General features: G+C 44.9%; 1 protein-coding gene across 3 annotated transcripts in view; it reads right to left on the bottom strand.

Annotated features, from left to right (window-relative positions):
- The window catches only part of DHRSX (dehydrogenase/reductase X-linked), a 296752-nt gene that overhangs the window by 193736 nt on the left and 79612 nt on the right, over positions 1 to 23404 (bottom strand). For 2 of the 3 annotated variants that reach the window (XM_055107105.2, XM_063602037.1), the window contains exons 1-2: positions 2735 to 3026; positions 1560 to 1628 (exon numbers count right to left, since the gene is read on the bottom strand). In XM_055107105.2, coding sequence (XP_054963080.1) covers positions 1560 to 1628; positions 2735 to 3011 — 346 coding nt within the window. In that variant the 5' untranslated portion in view covers positions 3012 to 3026. Of the gene's footprint in view, positions 1 to 1559; positions 1629 to 2734; positions 3027 to 16019; positions 16128 to 23404 lie in introns of those variants that run through there. The other variant, XM_055107106.3, reaches the window with a different exon arrangement.

Raw genomic sequence — 23404 nt, 5'->3', positions numbered from 1 at the left:
TTCTTAGGTCGAGTCCAATTTGCTGGGTCCAACTCCCAGACTTTGGCTGAACGACGGATGAACAAATGCACTCAGACACAGATTTCCAGTGAAAGAGTGGGTTAGGGGATGGCGCCACTCACAGACACTGAGGAGGGTGTTTTAAAGAGTCAGCAGCCACGGCTTTGACAAGCTGCTGCTGTGGGCCTTTATTTAGTATACATTTAATGACAAAGGCCTTGAGTCAACACATTCGTGGGCAATTCATACGGTCGTCCCCCGCAACCCGGAGAGAGGGAGAGAGTAGTTCTGTGCGTGGATGATTAAAGGCCAGGTTCTGAGGCCTAAGCAAACTAACTTATCTAGATCAGTTTCTTTACATCCCCTCGTTATCTAACCTAAGCTTTCAGGCACTGGATAAGAGAATCTGGCTGCCTTCAGCCAAATCTTATTCGGGAGCATTTGCAAAACCTTCTGGCCTCCCAAGAAGGTTTGCATCTTTCTACAATTTTTCCTACCACCCTGACCGACCTCCTACATTCTTACTTATAAGCGGGAGCTAAATAATGTGTCCACATGGAAAGAGTGGAATAACAGAGACTGGAGACTCAGAAGGGTGGGAGGTGGAAGAGGAGCAAGGGATGAGAAATTACCTCTCGGGTACAATGTACGTGATTCAGGTGTTAGCTATACTAAAAGCCCAGACCTCACCACTATGCCATTCATCCATGTTAACAAAACTGTACTTGCACTCCCTACCTGTATACAAATGAAAAATAAAATAATAAATAAATAAAAGGACAGAGCATTGAGAATCTAGAAGGATATTAGAAAGTTGTGTGCACACCTTCCTTAGTGTGAACAGACAGAAAGAGCACACCAGAATTTGGTCTAGCACCTGGTCGAAAATCTTAAGGGCAAGCATATTCCTGTTTGATTTATCTTTTTTTCTTTCTTTCTTTTTTTTTTTTGAGACAGAGTCTTGCTCTGTCTCCCAGGCAGTCCCAGATTCAAGCGATTCTCCTGCCTCAGCCTCCCGGGTCATTGGGATTACAGGCACATGCCACCATGCCTGGCTAATTTTTGTATTTTTAGTAGAGATTGGGTTTCACCATGTTGGCCAGGCTGGTCTCCAACTCCTGACCTCGTGATCCACCCGCCTCAGCCTCCCAAAGTGCTGGGATTACAGGCGCGAGCCACTGCGCCCGGCCTGATTTATCTTAAGTCAAGAACTCCCAACCAGCAGAGGCACCTCCTGGCATGTGCCCTGGAGGTCAACAGGAAAGGACAATGGCTCCTGTTCCCTGGGGAACACACATTTGAGTAAGAGTGCAAGCTACCAGCACATCTGCACGCCTTTCCTAGCAGATGTCAGAGCTGAGTGATGCTATCTTCGCCTTGCCTTGACCATCTCCTGCTCTAGGATGGGGCCAGAAATCCCCAAAAGAAGAGTGCAAAAATCAGAGCCATCTCTCCCAAATGCCACCTGGCACATGACTGAAGCTCAGCCATGAACCACGCAAACGACCTGTCCCAAGGAAAAAAAAACAAAAAAAAGCCATTGGAGTATCTCTCGGTACCTTTGTCGTTCAAGGTTTCTTCTTTTATTTTGCTTACAACTTGTTTGGCTTTGCTGTCATTATTTCCAGCTAAAAGGAAAAAGAAAAAAAAGATACGGTGACTTGTAGGATTATCCAGAAACTATTAACTGCAAAAAAAAAAAAGAGGTTTTAAGACAAGTATAACACAAATCTGAAATGTGCCTTTGATGGACTTTCCCTTTATCCTAGCGTCTAACTTGACAGCCATTTTGGCAGACTAAAGCTATCCATTTAAAAGCCATTTTCTTTAGCCTGCATTGGCAAAAAGTACAAATGCATTTGACATTCTACTTTTCAATAGTGACAGGGACCCGGGGCACCTGCTGGTGTAATTTGCACGTGAGAGCTGAGAATAGCATAAGCATAAAAAATGTGCATTAAAATGTCAGGATGGAAACGAATTTTCGAAGGAGCTTTTATGCTGGAAACATCCCCGTGTGCACACACAGACTGCACGATGCACATGATCACAGACCATGGTTCCTACTACGTGCTCAGGATTTCTTTCTGTTTCTTTTTTTTAATTCTACTTTAAGTTCTGGGGCACATGTGCGGAATGTGCAGGTTGGTTACATAGGTATACACGTGCCATGGTGGTTTGCTGCACCCATCAACCCGTCATCTACATTAGGTATTTCTCCTAATGCTCTCCCTGCCCTGCCCCCTCAACCCCTCGACAGGCCCAGGTGTGGGATGTTCCCCTCCCTGTGTCCATGCGTTCTCATTGTTCAACTCCCACTTATGAAGGAGAACATGCGGTCTTTGGTTTTCTGTTCCTGCGTTAGTTGGCTGTGTGCTCAGGATTTCTTACTCCTCTCTCTGCACTTCCATAAAACTCTCCAAGTGAGGTTTCAGGAACACGCCTTTAGAAGGATGGAAAGAGGTGTTTTGCTTGTTATAGCTAAAATAAAGACTAGGAAATCCGGGGTGAAAGAATGTTAATTGGGTTTTTTTGTTTTGTTTTGTTTTTTGAGACAGAATCTTGCTCTGTTGCCCAGGCTGGAGTGCAGTGGTGCGATCTCAGCTCACCGCAACCTCCACCTCTCTGATTCAAGTGATTCTCCTGCCTCAGCCTCCCGAGTAGCTGGGATTAGAGGTGACTGCCACTATGCCCAGCTAATTTTTTCGTATCTTTAGTAGAGACGGGGTTTCACCATGTTGGCAAGGCTGGTCTTGAACTCCTGATCTCAGTTGATCCTCCCGCCTCGGCCTCCACAGTGCTGGGATGACAGGTATGAGCCACCACACCCGGCCTGGTTTCTTTAATGTCTTAGGAAGTGAACATGCGTTGAACAGGAGACTATAGTTTGATGTTGTCTTCGTCATTTTTTCAAATGTCTTTGACCCGGGAGGTTGGATTTTAAGGTGTTTCTGAAGGGGCGGCTCTTTAGGGGAAAGGAGTTTGGCAAATTCTTCCTCCTTCAGCCTCATCCTTCATTAACCTGTTGGCAACATGTGGGATTAGCTGCTTTCCAGGGTGAGCCAAGCCCAAAACTCCCTTTCAGGGAGGGTCACGGAAAAAGTGTTGAGAGAAGGGAGATGAGAACTAGCAGGGGAAGCGCACAGGCTTGAACAAGAACGTCTTGGGTGCCCGGAGAGCTTCAAACAGCTGATCTGCAAGGAGCAGTTACCAAGGGGGTGGGGCCGGTCTATCTCCATCCTACCTGCACCCAGCCCGGGCCAGTGAGGTGTTCTGTAGTACAGCACCGTCCCTGGGTCTCCATGAAAATACATTACCAAATAATCCCTCTCTTTGGCATTCCTGAATACTGAGTCAACACGGCGTATTGAATTTACACACTCTAACACAAGGAAGAGACCATGCTGTTTGATATCCTATCATTGTATTCGGTATTCTTTCTTCTGTGTTAAGGCCATGGGCTCCCAAATTAACTATTAGAATGCACTTTTCAAAAAACAATGAAAATGTTTTCAGCAAAGAGTGAAAAAATATATAAGAGAGGAGAAGCAGTGAAACTTATGAAGTTGGAAATGTTTTTGGCTCCAGCGGGAGACGGCTAAGATAAATAGTGCAAAGTCCATCCTTTGGGGCAGAGTAAATGGAATATCTAAATTGTCACTTCCTTGAAGGAATTCAAAGTTGCAGACATCAGAAGACTGAAGCTGCAAAGGTAATTTGCACCTTTGACTTCCTTAAAGAAACAGAACATGATACCATTATTACATTTTTGCTTCGACAGTCCTTTGGCACTGAGGAGGCAGCAGGCATTTCAGGGAGGTGGGTTTTGACGGGAGGGAGAGGAAGAAATAGCCTGAAAGGTATATTCCATCTATAAATGTCCTATGCATCAAACACAAAACAAAAAAAGAAAGGATAAAAAAATTCAAAGTCAAGGTAACCTTTACACTGGGGACTTGTACATTCATGAGCTTATTTATGAAATCCCATGAACTTTTTAAATGTAAGCACTCATCCACTGCTGGGCTGCTCTGCCGTATCAGCCATCTGAAGATCAAAGGGTGTGGCCGGGTGCAGTGGCTCACGCCTGTAATCTCAGCCCTTTGGGATTTGGGAAGCCCAGGCAAGCGGATCACGAGGTCAGGAGTTCAAGACCAGCCTGGCCAACATGAGGAAACCCCATCTCTACTAAAAACACAAAAATTAGATGGGCATGGTGATGTGTGCCTGTAATCCCAGCTACTAGGGAAGCGGAGGAAGGAGAATTGCTTGAACCAGGACCCGGGAAGCAGAGGTTGCCATGAACTGAGATCACACCACTGCACTCCAGCCTGGGCGACAGAGCCCAACTCTGTCCCCCTCCAAAAAAAAAAAAAAAGTTAGCCAGACATGGTAGCAGGCACCTGTAATCCCAGCTACTCTGGAGGCTAAGGCAGAAGAATTGCTTGAACCCAGTAGGCAGAGGTTGCAGTGAGATGAGATTGCGCCACTGCACTCCAGCCTGGGCAACACAGCGAGACTCCATCTCAAAAAGAAAAAAAAAAAAACAAAGGGAAACATGCCGGAAGCTGGGATGAAGTAAGATGGGAGCCTCCACCTTCTCAAGAAAGACAAAAGTGACCAGAAAAAGCTGGGAGCATCAAAAAAAGCCAGGTGAAGTGATTATTTGGGAAGACCACCTTCATGGGCAGGCCATTTTCCATGGTGGCACAGTCAACGCTGGCATAGGACACAAGCACCACACTGGAGGAATGGAGAAGGTGAGGTGGCATGTGCGGTATCTTCTTTGGCCAATGTCACCTTCAGCAATTGTCTCCTCAGACCTGGAGGGAGCTGCTTTAAGGAACTGGACGTGGGACATTTGGCCTCATATGCATTTGCTGGAGTGGTTCCTACATTTGCTGAGCAAGTACTGCATATGCAGAAACACCGCACGCGTCCCAAACACAGTGCATCTGCCTTCTGCTTCATCCTTTGTATTTGGGGGGGCAGGGGGGGCGTTACGTGTTATATGTGCAATGGAAATTGGCATAGCCATTATGGAAAACAGTGGAGATGGGGTTTCACTATGTTGGCCAGGCTGGTCTTGAATGCCTGACCGCGGGTGACCCATTCGCCTTTGCCTCCCAAAGTGCTGGGATGACAGACATGAGCCACCGCACCCGGCCTGGTTTTTTTCACATCTTAGGAAGTGAACGTGCTTGGACAGAAGACTATAGTTTGATGTTGTCGTCATTTTTTTCAAATGTCTTTGACCAGAAAGGTTGGATTTTAAGGTGTGTCTAAAGGGGTGGCCTTTTTTTTTTTAAGAGTTCCTCAAAAAATGATCAATATGCCTAGCAGAGGATCTAGCAATCTCACTCCTCCGTATAGATCCAAAGGAAATGAAATCAGCCCCTTATAGAGATATCTACACCCCCATGTTCGTTGCAGCATGATTCACAAGAGCCAAGATATGAAACCAACCTAAGTGTCCATCTAAGGATGGGTAGATAAATAAAATGTGGGATAGCTACACCATGGAATACCATTCAGTCTTTGAAAACAAGAGGACCCTGTCCTGTGATACAACATGGATCAACCAGGAGTACATCATGTTAAGTAAAATAAGCCACATAAAACCAAATCCCACATGATCTCACCCATATGTAGAGTCTCCAGAAGTTGAACTCACAAGAAAAAGTATTATGATGATTATTGGCCAGGCGTGGTATCTCACGCCTGTAATGCCAGCACTTTGGGAGGCCGAGGCAGGTGAATCACAAGGTCAAGAGATCGAGACCATCCTGGCCAACCTGGCAAAAGCCTGTCTCTACTAAAAATACAAAAATTAGCCGGGTGCGGTGGCATGCACCTGTAGTCCCAGCTACTCAGGAGGCTGAGGCAGGAGAATCGCTTGAACCCAGGAGGTGGAGGTTGCAGTGAGCCGAGATTGCGCCACTGCACTCCAGCCTGGTGACAGAGTGAGACTCCATCTCAAAAAAAAGAAAGAAAGAAAAGAAAAAGAATTATGGTGATTACCAGGTACTAGGGGGGTGGGTTGCTGAGATTTTGTTCAAATGACACCAAATGTCAGTTTGACAGAAGGTATAAGTTCAAGAGATCTATTGTACTCAAGGTGACTAAATTAGTGACTTATAGTCTTGAACTTGACTATAATTAGTCACAGTGACTATAATTAATATTTGAAAATTGCAAAGAGAGTAGATTTTAAGTGTTTCCAAAAACACACACAAAAAGAAACATGTAAGGTAATGGATATGTGAATTAGCTTGAATTGGCCATTCCAGATGGAAACATATATCAAAACCACATTTTGTACACCATAAAAATATGTAACTTGTTTTTGTCTATTAAAATAAGTAAATAGATAATTAAATACAAGTTTAAATATTTTACACGTTTCACATGTACTATTCATGGACAATACAAAGTATATGTGGCACAAGTCATTTTTAAAAGACAGTTGCAATTTAGATAACCTAACCCAACTAGACTTCCTGTGACCTACAAAACTAGATTTTATGATGACCAACACAACTACACCTCATCATACTCTAACCCAACTAAATCTCATTAGGACCAACCAAAATACACCTCATCATACCTTAACCCAAATAGATCTGATTATACCCTAACCCAACTAGATCTCATCATGACCTAACCCAACTAAATCTCATTATAACCTAGCCCAAATAGACCTCAACATGACCTAATACAAACAGGTATCTTTATGACCAACCCAAATACACCTCATCATAACTTAACTGAATCTCATCACAACCAACCACACTAGACCTCATAACCTAACTAAACTAGACCTCATCATGACCTAATACAACTAGTTCTCATCATGACCAACCCAACTAGACCTCATCATAACCTAACCCAACTAGATCTCATCAAGACCTAATACAATTAGTTCTCCTCATGACCAACCCAACCGGACCTCCTCATAACCTAACTAGATCTCATCGTGACCAACCAACCAGATCTCATCACAACCTGACCCAACTAGATCTCGTCATGACCTAATACAACTTGATCTCATCCTGACGAACCCAAGTAGTCCTCATTATAGCCCAACTAGGTCTCATCATGACCAATCAACTAGACCTCATCAGAACCTTACCCAACTGGATCTCATCAGGACCTAATACAACTAGATCTCATCATGACCAACCCAAGTAGACTTCATCATAACCCAACTAAACTTCATTATAACCCACCTAGACCTCATCATTATCTACCCTTCCTGAGGACTGTACAAGAGATTTCTTATATTGGAAAAAAGCAGTATAATTTCCTCTTACTAAATAAAAAGATTTTGAGCCCAAACCAGAGTCACCAATCTGCGGCTAAACCTGGCCTGCAGCTGGATATTGTACAAAAAGTTTTACTGCAACACAGACTTTCCTGTTGTTTTAAGTATTACCTAAGGGTGGTTACTCACTACTAGGGCAGAGCTCATAGTTATGAGAGAAACATATGAACACATTTATTATCTGTCTCTTTACAGAAAAAGTTTACCCACCCCACTTTCATCTTAGATGACAGTCCATTGAGCATTATGAAAAAAAATGATACCCCACCAAAATAATATTTTGAAACGAGAACTAAGATCTTGTGGACAGATGGGAATTTGAACAACTGATATATGTGTCTAGTAATATTAATGTGCTTCAGTTGGACCCAGGTTATAATCTGAATTATTTTACAAGTAATTGATTATTCTTTAAATATTAATAAATTTTTAATTAAAAATTTGAAGTTAAATATTCCCATCTCTTATTTTGTATTTAATATAAAATTCATTGTGTTCAATGATATTTTTTCATTAATTGACTTTGAATCAAACTGCCATACAAAATGAAAAAATGCCTCTCTCAGAATATATCCAATTATCCTCAAAGTCACACAGGGGAAATAAGACTGCATAATTGATTGGATTGACCTGAAGGGTCAAAACTGTAACTCACAGTGAAAATTAAACACTGACATCAGGAGCTCTGTGGGATAGGAGACACAGGCAGGGTGCAGATGTGGTGTTTACTTTCTGTTTATCTCAAGAAAAAAGGCACATTGGTGCTGACATATACTGCTCCTGATGCTCAGTAAACATCATCTAAATGAAGTGGTAACACTTGAGACTCCCATGCACATGAACCAGAAGCTTGCTCACATGTCTTCATTGCTTTGTGCCTACAAAGTCCTCAGTCAACTAGACCTCACTGTGACCTAACCAAACCACACATCATCATGATCTAACTCAACCTGTCATCATGATCTAATCCAAGAGGACTTTATTGTGTTCTATTCAACTACCTCATGATGACATAACCCAGCTAGACCTTATCATGACCTCACCCAACTAGACCTCATCATGATCTATCCAGTAGGCCTCATCATGACCTTCCTAACTAGATCTCCTCATGATCTAACCCAATTAGACGTCATCATGACCTACCCAACTAGACGTCAATGTGACCTGACCCAACTAGAACTCATTGAGTCTTAACCCAACTAGACTTCATCATGACCTAGCCAAACCACACATCACCATGATCTGATCCAGCTAGATCTCACCATGCTATTACTGAAGTAGACTTCATTAAGACCTAATTAAATCACACCTCATAATGATCTAACTCAACCAGTCATCCTAATCTAATCCAACAAGATTTCATCACATTCTACTCAACTACCTCATCATGACATAGCCAAACTAAACATTATGATGAACTAATACAACTAGACTTCATCATGACCTAACCAAACTGTACCTTACCATGATCTAATACAACCAAACCTCAACATGACTTAATACAAATAGACCTCACCATGGCCTACCCAACTAGACCTCAATGTGACCTAACTCAACTACATTTCATCAGGACCTAACTCAACAAGACCTCATCATGACCTACCCAATTAGATCTCAAAGTGACCTAGCCCAACAAGATTTCATCATGACCTAAATAAGTCACACATCATCAAGTCTAATCCAACTAGATCTCATCATGCTCTTACTGAACTAGATTTCATTAAGACCTAATCAAACCATACCTCATAATGACCTAACTCAACCAGTCACCATGATCTAATCGAACAAGACTTCATTACATTCTACTCAACTACTTCATCATGACATAACCAAAGGAGACGTTATCATGATCTAATACAACTAGACTTCATCATGACCAAACCAAACTGTACCTCAGCATGATCTAACTCAACCAGACATCATCAGAACGTAATACAACTAGACTTCATCATGACCTGCCCAACTAGACCTCATCATGACCTAAACCACCACAATGAGGCAAAAAAGCACAAAGAAATGGGGTGTTTTCTTCCTTTCCTAGTTTGATTAAGAATTAAACTAATAATTAAACATTGCCTAGCTAAATTAAGAATTAAGAAGATGAAAAAGATCATTGCACTGGAGGAGACACAAGATCAAATATAGCCAGTATTGGATGTGAGCCCTCCCATCTTTGTTCAACCTTGAGGGTCTCTCTTCATCCTACTCCACCATCATTGAAGCCACTAGGCTCACATCCAGCCAACCTTCAGAGAATACCTATTGCTCTCCCTGTTCAAAAAATCAGCATCATTTTGACCCAGTCATCTCAAATATTGGCAGAAGTCTGAGATATAGAAAGTCCTGGAAAGTTTGTCATGTTGTTAATGATACAGCAGATATCCACCTAGCATGGATGGTCAAAACCAAGGGTTGCCATCCATCACCACCTCACAGTCTCCAAGCTAAATCTCAGAACCCCCCCTGCCCTACATCTTGTCTCTAATTTACTCAGGTCCCAGGGAGATGTAAACAGATCATGGAGGTGCTCAAGTTCATAAGAAGTTCTAGAAGTTCTAGAAATATACTCTCAGATGGGCACCCTCTCCCCTGGGGTCTCCTCATCTAAACCCAATCCTTTTGCATCTAGAGGGGGCGCAATAAACTGAATGTTTGTATCCCTCCAAAGTTCCTATGTTGAAATTCTAACATCACCAGTGATTCTGTTGGGAGGCGGAGGCTTTGCGGGATGATTAGGTCACGAGGGTAGAGCACAATGAATGGAATTAGTACCCTTATAAAAGAGACCCCATCCAGGTTCCACCATGTGAGGACACAGGAGAAAGTGGCCATCCACAACCTAGAAGACAGACTACACCAGAATCTGACCACGCTGACCCCCTGGTCTTGGGACTTCCAGCCTTGAGAACTGTAGGACAATAAGTTTCTATGGTTTATTGTGGAAGTCAGTGTGGCGATTCCTCAGGGATCTAGAACTAGAAATACCATTTGACCCAGCCATCCCATTACTGGGTATATACCCAAAGGATTATAAATCATGCTGCTATAAAGACACATGCACACGTATGTTTATAGCAGCACTATTCACAATAGCAAAGACTTGGAACCAACCTAAATGTCCAACAACGATAGACTGGATTAAGAAAATGTGGCACATATACACCATGGAATACTATGCAGCCATCAAAAATGATGAGTTCATGTCCTTCGTAGGGACATGGATGAAGCTGGAAACCATCATTCTCAGCAAACTATCGCAAGGACAAAAAAACCAAACACCGCATGTTCTCACTCATAGGTGGGAACTGAACAATGAGAACACATGGACACAGGAAGGGGAACATCACACACCGGGGCCTGTTGTGGGGTGGGGGGAGGGGGAAGGATAGCATTAGGAGATATATCTAATGTAAATGATGAGTTAATAGGTGCAGCACACCAGCATGGCACATGTATACATATGTAACAAACCTGCACGTCGTGCACATGTACCCTAAAACTTAAAGTATAATAATAAAATTAAAAAAAAAAAAGTTTCTATGGTTTGCAAGGCACTCAGGCTACAGCAGCCCAAACACACCAAGACAGGAGAGTTAGGGACATGAATGAACTTGACAATTTCAAGAAATTGTCATAAAGTTTTAACTTGTCCCAGTCTATTAAGAGAATGAGGCCAGGCGCAGTGGCTCACGCCTGTAATCCCAGCACTTTGGAAGGCCGAGGCAGGCAAATTACGAGGTCAAGAGATCAAGACCATCCTGACCTACATGGTGAAACCCCCCCTCTACTAAAAATACAAAAATTAGCTTGGTGTGCTGGCACACGCCTGTAGTCCCAGCTACTTGGGAGGCTGAGGCAGGAGAATCGCTTCAACCCTGGAGGCAGAGTTTGCGGTGAGCTGAGATCGCGCCACTGCACTCCAGCCTGGGCAATAAGAGCGAAACTCCATCTCAAAAAATAATAATAATAATAATAATAAAATAATAAAATAAAATAAAGAGAATGGGGCCGGGCACAGTGGCTCACGCCTGTAATACCAGCACTTTGGGAGGCTGAGGCAGGTGGATCACAAGGTCAAGAGATCGAGACCATCTTCGCCAACATGGTGAAACCCCGTCTCTACTAAAAATACAAAAATTAGCTGGGTGTGGTGGTGTGCTCCTGTAGTCCCAGCTACTCAGGAGGCTGAGGCAGCAGAATCGCTTGAACCCAGGAGGCAGAGGTTGAAGTGAGCTGAGATCGTGCCACTGCACTCCAGCCTGGCAACAGAGTGAGACTTCATGTCAAATTAAAAAAAAAAAAAGAATGGATAAAAAAAATGCTCAAGTGGGAGTTAGGCACAACTTTGAGGAAAAGAACTGCTTGATGGAAGGAAAGAGACTGATATAGACCAAAAAGTGCTCACCTGCTTCCGAAGCTCAAGAAGTCATTAACTAATCCAACAAGATTTCATTATATTCTACTCAATTACCTCATTATGACATAGCCAAACACGATGTTATCATTATCTAATACAACTAAGCTTCATCATGTGAAACAGTACACATCTCTGTATACTATTTTACAAACCCTGAAGCGCATCAGAGAAAGATGTTTATATGAGGAACGGAACTGCGTGTACAAAATTATTATTTTAAAAGTCTCTGGGCACAGTGGCTCACACCTGTAATCCCAGCACTTTGGGAAGCCGAGGCAGGCAGATCGCTTGAACTCAGGTGTTTGAGACAAGTCCAAGCAACATGGTGAGGCCCCATCTCTACTAAAACTACAAAAAATTATCCAAGCCTGGTGGTGCACGCCTGTGGTCCCAGCTACTTGGGAGGCTGAGGTAGGAGGATCGCTTGAGCCCAGAAGGCAGAGGTTGTAGTGGGCTGAGATCACGCCATTGCACTCCAGCCTGGGTGACAGAGTGAGACCCTGTCTCAAAAATGTGAACGTTGGGAAGAGCCATGACATAGAAAAATTTCAAGTTTTGCATTCATGTTTTGCAAAAGCCAAAAAGGCTCAAACTTAAGTGAAGGACGGAGCAAGGAGCCATGTGCGCTGACATGGACCACGCATCTCCAGGGAGAACAGAAGGCCACATGGGCTGAACATGGGGTTTCCCCATCTGAGTCAAAGACTCCTGGGGATTCCTGCGTGAAATTCAGGAGGTTAGCATCAGCAAGGTTCGCATTTTCTTCTTTTGTAAATGAAGATGAGAAAACGCAGAGGTGTGGGCAGCAGCCGTGCATTTGCCCCAGCAGAAAGTGCCATGGAGATTTTTGGAGAGAGCTAACTCAAAGCCAAGTGCATGGCCATCGAGGCTCAGAACGCTAGCAGCTATTGAAACGCGTGAGGCCCAGGACCAGAGCAGCTATTTAAACGCATGAGTATATCACAGTTTTTACCGTATAGATGTAATGCATACAATGATGTGGAGAGTTCATTTTTTCCTTATACCTTTTATCTGCATGTCAACTTCATCGATTCGTAACATGATGACTTTTAGCCTGTCCAATGAGCATCAACAGATGTCCAGAGGTTCAAGACCTGGAAAGACTCTTTGCTGAGCCCTGGTCACCAGATCAGACTCATGCTCTTATGCTTGAGCCTTTTGGGCTATCGCAAAGGCATTCAAGGCCCAGAAAAGTGTCTGTCCTGGACAGAGCTCCTCAAAGATAAGGAAGAACTGAGACAAATTCATGTTGAAATCTCCAGCCCTAAGCATTGTTTATGATCCATGATCATCTTTCCATAATGACAACAAGGGAAAGAAGGACAGAGAATGGCGGAGAGGAAGAAGTCAATCAATAATGGGCATTGGTTTTGGAAAGTCTTTTTTTGAGACAGAGTCTCACTCTGTCACCCAGGCTGGAGTGCAGTGGCGCGATCTCGGTTCACTGCAACCTCCGGCTCCCTGGCTCAAGCGATGCTCCCGCCTCAGCCTCCCGAGCAGCTGGGATTACAGGCATACGCCACCATGCCGAGCTAGTTCTTGTATTTTTAGTAGAGACGGGCTTTCACCATGTTAGCCAGGATGGTCTCGATCTCCTGACCTCGTGATCTGCCCGCCTCGGCTTCCTAAAGTGCTGGGATTACAGGTGTGAGCCACTGCGCCCGTCCTGGAAAGTGTTAAGTCAATACGATCCTGCATATCTCAAACCAGACCTACAGTATGATGTTTATAAAAGCAGACACCATAAAAGTTATTAAAAGCAAAGGGTGCCCAGGCCTAGTGGCTCACACTTGTAATCCTAGCACTTTGGGAGGCCAAGGTGGGAGGATCACATCAACCCAGGAGTTCAAGACCAGCCTGGGCAACATAGCAAGACCCAGTATCTCCAAAACATTTTGTTTATTTTTTTGAGACTGAGTCTCGCTCTGTCACCCAGGCTGGAGTGCAGTGGCGTGATCTCAGCTCACTGCAACCTCCACCTCTCAGGTTCAAGCAATTCACCTGCCTCAGCCTCCCGAGTAGCTGGGACTACAGGCGCCCACCACCACGCAGGCACTCACCCCCAAGCCCAGCTAATTTTTGTGTTTTTAGGACAGTCAGGGCTTCACCATGTTGGCCAGGCTGGTCTTGAACTCTTAACCTCAAGTGATCTGCCCACCTTGACCTCCCAAAGTGCTAGGATTACAGGCATGAGCCACCACGCCCAGCCGCCAAAATAACTTTTTTAAATGAGCCAAGGTCAGGCACAGTGGTTCATGACTGTAATCCCAGCGCTTTGGGAGGCGGAGGTGGGCAGATCACGTGAGGTCAGGAGTTCAAGACCAGCCTGGCCAACAAAGCAAAACCCCATCTCTACTAAAAATACAAAAATTAGCAGGGCATGGTGGTGGGCGCCTGTAATCCCAGCTACTCGGGAGGCTGAGGCAGGAGAGTCGCTTGAACCCGGGAGGCAGGGGATGCCGTGAGCCGAGGTGGTGTCGCTGCATTCCACCTGGGTGACAGAGCAAGACTCTGTCTCAAAAAAACAATAATAAATAAATAAATAAAATGAGCTTGGCATGGTGGTGCACGCCTGTCGTATCAGCGACTCGTGAGGCTGAGTCAGGAGGATTGCTGGAGCCCAGGAGTTTGAGGTTGCAGTGAGCTATGATTATGTCACTGCACTGCAGTCTGGGCTGACAGAGTAGGATCCTGTCTGAAAATAATTAATTAAATGCAGATAGTGTCAAGAGTGGGCATAATACACATTAAGGCTTTTATTTTTCCAAGCTCACCTCCACACATCATTTAAGCTAGCTGATTTAGACTTCCCCAGGTATGCAATAGACTCTCTCCCCTCCTCCCCCTCCTCCTCCCCTTCTCCGTCTCCACTGGCAGTAGTGGAATGGGTTAATTTGAACTGTCCTCATGTTCCCAGTTGAAGGGAGGCCTGAAGAGGTCACACCGGAAGAGGAGTCAGAGATCACGATAAGCTTTTAGAGAAATTTTCAAAAAGAAGAGCAGAAATCAAACCGTGAGTGTCTATAGGTCATGGTTGCAGAAGAAACAAGTATCTCGCAACATTGTTCACATTCTGTTAGGAGCTTGTGTTTGAACAAAATTCATAAATTGAAGTCCTAAAGCCCAGGGCCTCAGAATGTGACTGTGTTTGGAAATAAGGTCTTTAAAGTGGTGATTAAGGTAAAATGAGGTCACCAGAGTGGGCCCCGATCTAATTGAACTGGTGTCCTTATAAGGAGAGCATATGAGGACACGGACACACACAGAGGGATGACCCTGTGAGGACACAGAGAGAAACCAAGGAGAGAGGCCTCAGGAGGAACCAGCCCTGCCCACACCTGGATCTCAGACATCCAGCCTCCAGGACTGTGGGAAACTCAATGTCTGCTGTATATAAGCTGCCCATTCTATGGTAATTCTGTTATAGCGCCTGAAATGGACTAAGACATCTCAGGAGAAGAGGAGATGAAAACACACAGAGGGATGACCCTGTGAGGACACAGGGAGAAGATGGTGTCTACAAGCCAAGGAGAGAGGTGTCGGGAGGAACCAGCCCTACTCACATTGTGATATTGAACCTCCAGCCTCCGGAATTGTGAAAAATAAATTTTGGCTTTTTAAGCAACCTCCAGTCTCCTTGAGATACTTTGTTATAACAGCCCTAGTAAAGTCATAAAGATATATGGTTATTTTTTTCCAGTAAACCATGTGAAAGAAACACAGGATCAATATTTAAGCAGAATATATATCTACTTCCAAAAGGGTACAACAATTTTCTGTGTTTTCTAGGTTGTGAATATCACCTTCATGAGCTTTCTGGATCTGACTGAATTTTCTATATGCAAATCAACATTTGCATACATGTCTGAATGAACACCTAAGTAGCTCACATTAGGTATAAGACACAACTAACTCTGCCAGGCGCAGTGGCTCACACCTGTAATCCTAGCACTTTGGGAGGCCAAGGCAGGCGGATGGCTTGAGCTCAGGAGTTCAAGACCAGCCTGGCCAGCATATGGAAACTCTGTCTCTACTAAAAATACAAAAATTATCCGGGCATGGTGGTGCATGTCTGTAAACCCAGCTACTCGGGAGGCTGAGGTAGGAGAATCACTTTAACCCAGGAGGTGGAAGCTGCAGTGAGCCAAGATTGCACCACTGCAGTCCAGCACGGGTTGACGGACTGCGATCCTGTCTCAGAAGAAAAAAAAAAAAACCCAAAAAACAAAAAACACAAGTAACTGTAAAAGTCATCACCTATGATAACATGCATGCCAAGTCTCGCCAGATGCTTCGCTGTAGAATAGCCAATGCCATCTGTCCCTCCCGTCACTATAGCAACACGGTCAGGTTGTGGGGGGAAAACTGAAAAAGAAGAAGAGAAAATTATCAAACTAAGATTTCAAAGCAGAGCACATATTTGTAAGAATTAAGCCTCCAGAGAGGCAGGATGCCAAAGGGAGTTATGGTTCAATTATTTCTGGTTCTGTTCCTCTTGAATTCCCACAGGCTCAGGAGGCATGAATGTATTAAAGTGGATTCGCCCCCAGTAATGACAGTGCAGTGAAAAACCACCTGATAAATCCGCTGTCATCCCCTGTGAGTCCCTGGCAGGCTCTGCAATATGCCGTCAGTGTGACCGGCAGAAAGGTCTGCAGAATGGATACCCTTTACAGAGACGAGCAAGAATCCTGGAATAACCTCTGCTCTCAGGGCAGCACTGAGCAGGACATTTTTGTTCGTTTGCCTTGTAAAATGTAGACTTTATTATGATGTAGGTATGGTGGGGCCAACAGATCAGGAGACTGCCGTTAAGCAAGTGGTTTGTTACTCACAGGTCCCAAGAGGAGGGGCGTGTGACACCACTCAGGACCACACAGGGGCGCACCAAGTTTGGTCAGGTGGGAAGACAAAGGAGACCAGAGCTCTCACTGTGGTTTCCAAGGGAAGGAACAGGCGAGTAGGCTTACAGTTGGCTAGTGTGAATGATTTCAGCAGGCTCTGGGGCATAGGGGCTGTCCCTGACTCTCTGGTACCTGGCTTTGGGGTGGTTAGGGCAGGTGGAGAGTGACGTGGAATATGCAACCCCAATAAAGGAGATGGTTGGGGGGTGGATTCTGGATTGATGGGTTTGCATATGAAAGACAGGTTCATAGGTGGGCTCTTCACCACCTCTGGGGATTCGCTAGCTATGGGAGGGGCAGGGTCCCTAGGGTTCACAAGGCCACGAAAGTCATGCATCAGAACACAGAAAAGAAAAGACTTGGTTAATACAGTTTGCTTCATAGCTGCTGATATCACACGTGCAGATAGCATCTCACTTGAATTTCTGGTTAAGACAAGAGATCCATATTTTGAGGGAGATTTGTATTTCTTTTTCTTCCTTCCACTTGTCCTCCCTTCCTTCTCTCCATCTTTCCTTCCTTCCCTCCCTCTTTCCTTTCTTCCTCCTTCCTTCTCTTTTTCCTTTCTTCCTTCATTCCTTCCTTCCTTCATTCTTTCCTTCCCTCCCTCTTTCCTTCCCTCCCTCCCTCTTTCCTTCCTTCCCTCCCTCTTTCCTTCCCTCCCTCCCTCTTTCCTTCCTTCCCTCCCTCTTTCCTTCCCTCCCTCCCTCTTTCCTTCCTTCCCTCCCTCTTTCCTTCCCTCCCTCCCTCTTTCCTTCCCTCCCTCCCTCTTTCCTTCCCTCCCTCCCTCTTTCCTTCCTTCCCTCCCTCTTTCCTTCCCTCCCTCCTTCCTTCCTTCCCTCCCTCTTTCCTTCCCTCCCTCCCTCTTTCCTTCCTTCCCTCCCTCTTTCCTTCCCTCCCTCCTTCCTTCCCTCCCTCCCTCCTTCCTTCCTTCCCTCCCTCTTTCCTTCCCTCCCTCCCTCTTTCCTTCCTTCCCTCCCTCTTTCCTTCCCTCCCTCCCTCTTTCCTTCCTTCCCTCCCTTTCCTTCCTTCCCTCCCTTTCTTTCCCTCCCTCCCTCTTTCCTTCCCTCCCTCCCTCTTTCCTTCCCTCCCTCCCTCTTTCCTTTCTTCATTCCTTCCTTCCCTCCCTCTTTCCTTCCTTCCCTCCCTCTTTCCTTTCTTCATTCCTTCCTTCCCTCCCTCTTTCCTTCCCTCCCTCCCTCTTTCCTTCCTTCCCTCCCTCTTTCCTTTCTTCATTCCTTCCTTCCCTCCCTCTTTCCTTCCCTCCCTCCCTCTTTCCTTCCTTCCCTCCCTCTTTCCTTCCTTCCCTCCCTCTTTCCTTCCTTCCCTCCCTCTTTCCTTCCCTCCCTCCCTCTTTCCTTCCCTCCCTCCCTCTTTCCTTCCTTCCCTCCCTCTTTCCTTCCCTCCCTCCCTCTTTCGTTCCTTCCCTCCCTCTTTCCTTCCCTCCCTCCCTCTTTCCTTTCTTCATTCCTTCCTTCCCTCCTTTTCCTCCCTTCCTCCTTCCTTCCTTCTTCCCTTCCTTCCTTCCCTCCTTCTTTCCTTCTTTCCTTTCCTCTTTCCCTCCTTTCTTCTTTACTTCCTTGTCTCACTCCTTCTTTCTTCTTTTCCTTTTTCCTTCCCTCCCTTTCCTTCCTTTCTCCTTCCATCCTTTCCTCTTCACTTCTTTCTCTCACTTTTTCCTTCCTTCCTTCCCTTCCCTTCCTTTCCCCTTTACTTCCTTCTCTCACTCTTTCCTTCCTTCTTTCCCTCTTTCCTTCCCTCCCTCTTTCCTTTCTTTCCTCCCTCTTTCCTTCCTTTCTTCCTCCTTCCTTCTGTCCATCTTCTAACCCTTCCCTCCTTCTTTTATAAAATATGTGTAGAGCCCACACTCTGTGCCCAGCATACAGGGAAATGAATTAGACAAAGATAAACATGTTGTCTGCCTCAAGGACATTTGGTTCCCCTGGGTAAGATACCAACCACTCTAAATACACAGATGTGTCTGGCAATAATCCAGAACTTTCCAGATCTCACATCTTCCAGTTATGAATGAACTTCAAAGGAAGAAGAGGAAAGGAAGAAGCAGTGATTCTGGACGGAGGGTTAGAGAACAATCTTCCAAGGAGGGGCTCCTGAGCTGATGTTGTGATGGTGAGAGCAAAAGTCTAGCAGGCCTGGGATATTCCAGGAAGAGGAAGGCGGCTGGCTGGCTGGCTGGAGCCAAGCACATGGAAAGAGGGAAGAGAGGAGGGAAGAAGGAGTAGGGGCACCCCAGAGTTCGTGAGCTTCTCTCTGGCAGACAGGGTGTCTTCACAGGGCTCTGAGACAATCTGTGATATGTTTCACAGGAAGGAATAGATTCATGGAGAATCCACTTGAGCTGGAGGAAGACAAGGCTATCAAGGGTCTCCTGAAGCAGCTGCAGGGACTGACGGGGGAGCTCCACCACAGTTCAGCACAGGTGGTATGAGAGGTGCTGGATTCAGAATATGTCTCACAGGTACCGGCCACAGGGGTGCTGGTGGGAGTCAGACTTCTCGCATTCAAAATAAAAAGAAATCACAAGACAAGGACAGAGAGGGGGACATGATGAGGCAAGAATGACTCCTTGTACTGGGGGCTGAGAAAATTTAAGAAGGGAATTTCCATGAATTCCCTTGAGAAAGAAAGACTGAGGGAAAAGTGGATTTTGCAGGCAGGTAGTCAGGAAAGTCCCTTTCTGTGAATTATTATAGGCACATAGGATCTTTTTGAAGTTAGGAGATTATTTTGTTCAACATATTTCGAATGTTCTTTATTAAAATATAAAGCCTAAGTGTCCACCAACAGACAATTTGATTTTTTAAAATATGGCACATATATACCATGGAATACTACACAGCCATCAAAAGGAATGATGTTGTGCCTTTTGCAGCAACACGAAGGGAACTGGAGGCCATTATCCTAAGTGAAATGGCTCAGAAACAGAAAGTCAAGTACCACATGTTATCCCTTATAAGCGGGAATTAAATAATGTGTACACGTCAACATAGAGCATAAAAAAATAGACATCGAGGACTCAGAAGTCTCACAGGGTGGGATGGGATGAGGGATGGGAAATTACCTATTGGCTACCATGTACGTTATTTGAGTGATGGCCTCACTAACAGCCCAAACATTACCACTATGCAATATATTCATGTAACACAAGTGTACTCATACCCACAAAATCTATAAAAATACAAAGGTAATTTAAATAGAAATAGGATTATAAATCATTCCACTATAAAGACACACACACGTATGTTTATTGCAGCACTGTTCACAATAGTAAAGACTTGGAACCAACCCAAATGCCCATCAATGATAGACTGAATAAAGAAAATGTGGCACATGGACACCATGGAATACTATGCAGCCATAAAAAAGGATGAGTTCATGTCCTTTGCAGGGACATGGATGAAGCTGGAAACCATCATTCTCAGCAAACTAACACAAGAACAGAAAACCAAACACCACATGTTCTCACTCACAAGTGGGAGGTGAACAATGAGAACACATGGACACAGGGAAGGGAACATCACACACCAGGGCCTGTCAGGAGGTGAGGGACTAGGGGAGGGGTAGCATTAGGACAAACACCTAATGTAGATGACAGGTTGATGGGTGCAGCAAACCACCATGGCACATGCATACCTATGTAACAAACCTACATGTTCTGCACATGTACCCCAGAACTTAAAGTATAATAAAATAAAATAAAACAATAAAGCCTATGCTGCTTTTCCATTTCACCTTTCCAAGTATAAAATGTTGTGTCTCCTCTCCCCACAAAATAATTCCTATGTTGAAAATATACAATCACCAGGGTGATGGTATCAGGAGGTGGGGCCTGTGGAGGAGGCTTCAACATATAATCTGTTATTTGTCAGCCCATACATTTCGTTGTCAGTATTGTGCGAACAATCCTCTTGCTGTGTAAGACTTTCATTTTTCTTTTTCTTCATACACGCATGAATCGATGAAAAGGTATGTTCACTTAGAAAATTGCAGAATAAGTTTTCCATATGCTTAGGTTTTCTGGTGTATGCCTCGTAACCCGAAGATAGAACCTGTACAATGACATTCCCATGTTCCTGACCCAAGCTGAGGGACTTGCAAATACTATATGTAGTATCAGTAGATGTATTGATGTTCTTAATTTACTAAGTTTATTTTAAAAATAGGAATGTAGTATTAAATTGTAATTACAAACACATAGTATGCATATATACTGTGTGTGTATACATGTGTATCTGTGTGTGGGTGTGTCTGTGTGTGTACATACATATTTCTCAGCCCCAATGCCAACTTCCTAGTCAATAAAGAAATCTCTAAAATCTTCCAGCTAAACTTGGAAAAGCAGCAAGTATCCATCCTGTTCTCTGTGATGCTTTTTTTTTTTTTGAGCTGGGGTCTCACTACATTGCCCAGGCTGCAGTGCAGTGGTGCAATCATGGCTCACTGCAGCCTCGACCTCCTGGACTCAAATGATCCTCCTGCCTCAGCCTCCCAAGTAGCTGGGACTACAGGTGTGAGCCACCACACTTGGCTAATTTTTTTTACTATTTTTTTTTGTAAAGATGGGGTCTTGCTGTGTTGCCCAGACCGGTCTTGATCTCTGGGGCTCAAGTCATCCTCCCACTCCGGCCTCCCAAAGAGCTGGATTCCAGGAGTGCACCCTGTCATTTAACATGCTATTGGAGATCTTATCCAACATGGTCAGACAAATAATTACAACAGACACAAGAACTGCAGAGGGAGAGTCAAAATATACTTTGCAGATGATATGACGGTATGCCAGGAAAAAACTAACAAAATCAACATTAAATAAATCCAAGAAGAGAATTCAGGAAGGTAGTCAGATAGAAAACTCAGAAGCAAATATCAATAGCTTCCATAAATACACAAACAATTGGCAGGTTAAAAAGGTAGGGGAAGAGACAGTCCTGCTTATAATATAGAAACAACAGCAACACTGAAATGAGACTTGGTCATCGAGAGTGTGCAAAACCTATATCAGGAAACCCAAAGACATAAAAGTAGAGTTGAGGCCATGGAAAGATGCCCTCAGGTCTCGGTATGGATGCCATGCCACATGGTTTTGGAGGTGCCCGTGGGGTCTTCCCTGAAAACGCACAGTGAGCCGTGATTGTGCCACTGCACCGCAGCCTGGGCCAGGTAGCGAGACCCCAGCTCAAAAAAAAAAAAAAAGGCATCACAGATTGCAGAATGGACCCTTGCTGCATTTGTAACTTTAGCTAGAAGAGTTTAGTGTTTTCCTTATGGACCAGGAAGCTGGCATTGGGGCTGAGAAGTATGTATGTACCCACACAGACACCCCCGCACACAACAGGTTGCAACAATCGCCTGACACCAGCCACCCGGTGCCTCTGCAGATGGGGAACATGTTTCACAAGATCGGGCTTCCTCAGGGTTTTGGGTTTTCACAGCCAATGACTCGGCATGAGCAGATAACTGGCTGGACGCTCCTTCTATCCAATTCCTCGCCGTCTCTTTCTTCACAGGTGTGAGGCACCTACACCGTCACCGGAAAGCCTTCCTCCACTCTTCTGCCAGCGCCTGTTTGACCCTTCCCACACAGTTCCCCTAGTAAATCTCTGGCCCATCACGGGTCAGGCACAGTGGCTCATGCCTGTAATCCCAGCACTTTGGAAAGCCAAGGCAGGCAGATCACTTGAGCCCAGGAGTTCAAGACCAGCCTGGGCAACATAGTGAAGCCCCATTGCTACAAACAAAAAAAAAGGTGCAAAAAAATTAGCCAGGCATGGTGGCACACGGCTGTCATCCCAGCTACCTGGGAGGCTGAGTTCAGAGGATCACGCAAGCCTGGGAGGTTGAGGCTGTAGTAAGCTCTGGTCATACCACTGCACTCCAGCCTGGGTGACAGAGCAAGACTGTCTCAAAACAAAACAAAAAAAAAGACGGCCGGGCACGGTGGCTCATGCCTGTAATCCCAGCACTTTGGGAGGCCGAGGCGGGTGGATCACGAGGTCAGGAGATCGACACCATCCTGGCTAACACGGTGAAACCCGGTCTCTACTAAAAATACAAAAAATTAGCCTGGCATGGTGGCGGGCGCCTGTAGTCCCAGCTACTTGGAAGGCTGAGGCAGGAGAATGGCGTGAACCTGGGAGGTAGAGCTTGCAGTGAGCCGAGATTGTGCCACTGCACTCCAGCCTGGGTGACAGAACTAGACTCCATCTCACAAAAAAAAAAAGACCAAAAAAAACCCAAACTTTGTCCAATCCAGAGTTGACAGACACCTAAGTTTGATTCCATGTGTTTGCTTTTATGAACAGTGCTGCGACGAACACACAGTACGTGTGTCTTTTTGGTAGAATGACTTACTTTCCCTTGGGTAGATACCCAGTAATGGGATTGCTGGCTCAAATGTTAATTCAATTCTTAGGAAGACATGGTGCATCTATACCATGGAATACTATGCACCCATTAAAAAGAATGAAATCATGTCCTTTGCAGCAATATAGATGCAAGAGGAGGCCATTTTCCTATGTAAATTAACACAGAACCAGGAAACTAAATATCAGACGTTCTCACTTCTTACTGGGAGGTAAACATCAAGTACAGATGGACATAAAGATGGGAACAATAAACACTGAGCAATTCAATGGGGCAAAGAAGGGATGGGGCAAGGGTTGGAAAACTATTGAGTGCTATGCTGACTACCTGGGTGACGGGATCCTTGTGCTCCAAACC

The sequence above is a fragment of the Pan paniscus genome, chromosome Y (assembly GCF_029289425.2).
Source record: "Pan paniscus chromosome Y, NHGRI_mPanPan1-v2.0_pri, whole genome shotgun sequence".
Lineage (NCBI taxonomy): Eukaryota > Metazoa > Chordata > Mammalia > Primates > Hominidae > Pan > Pan paniscus.
The sequence above is the reverse complement of the archived record's forward strand: the minus strand, read 5'-3'. Positions and strand labels throughout refer to the sequence as shown.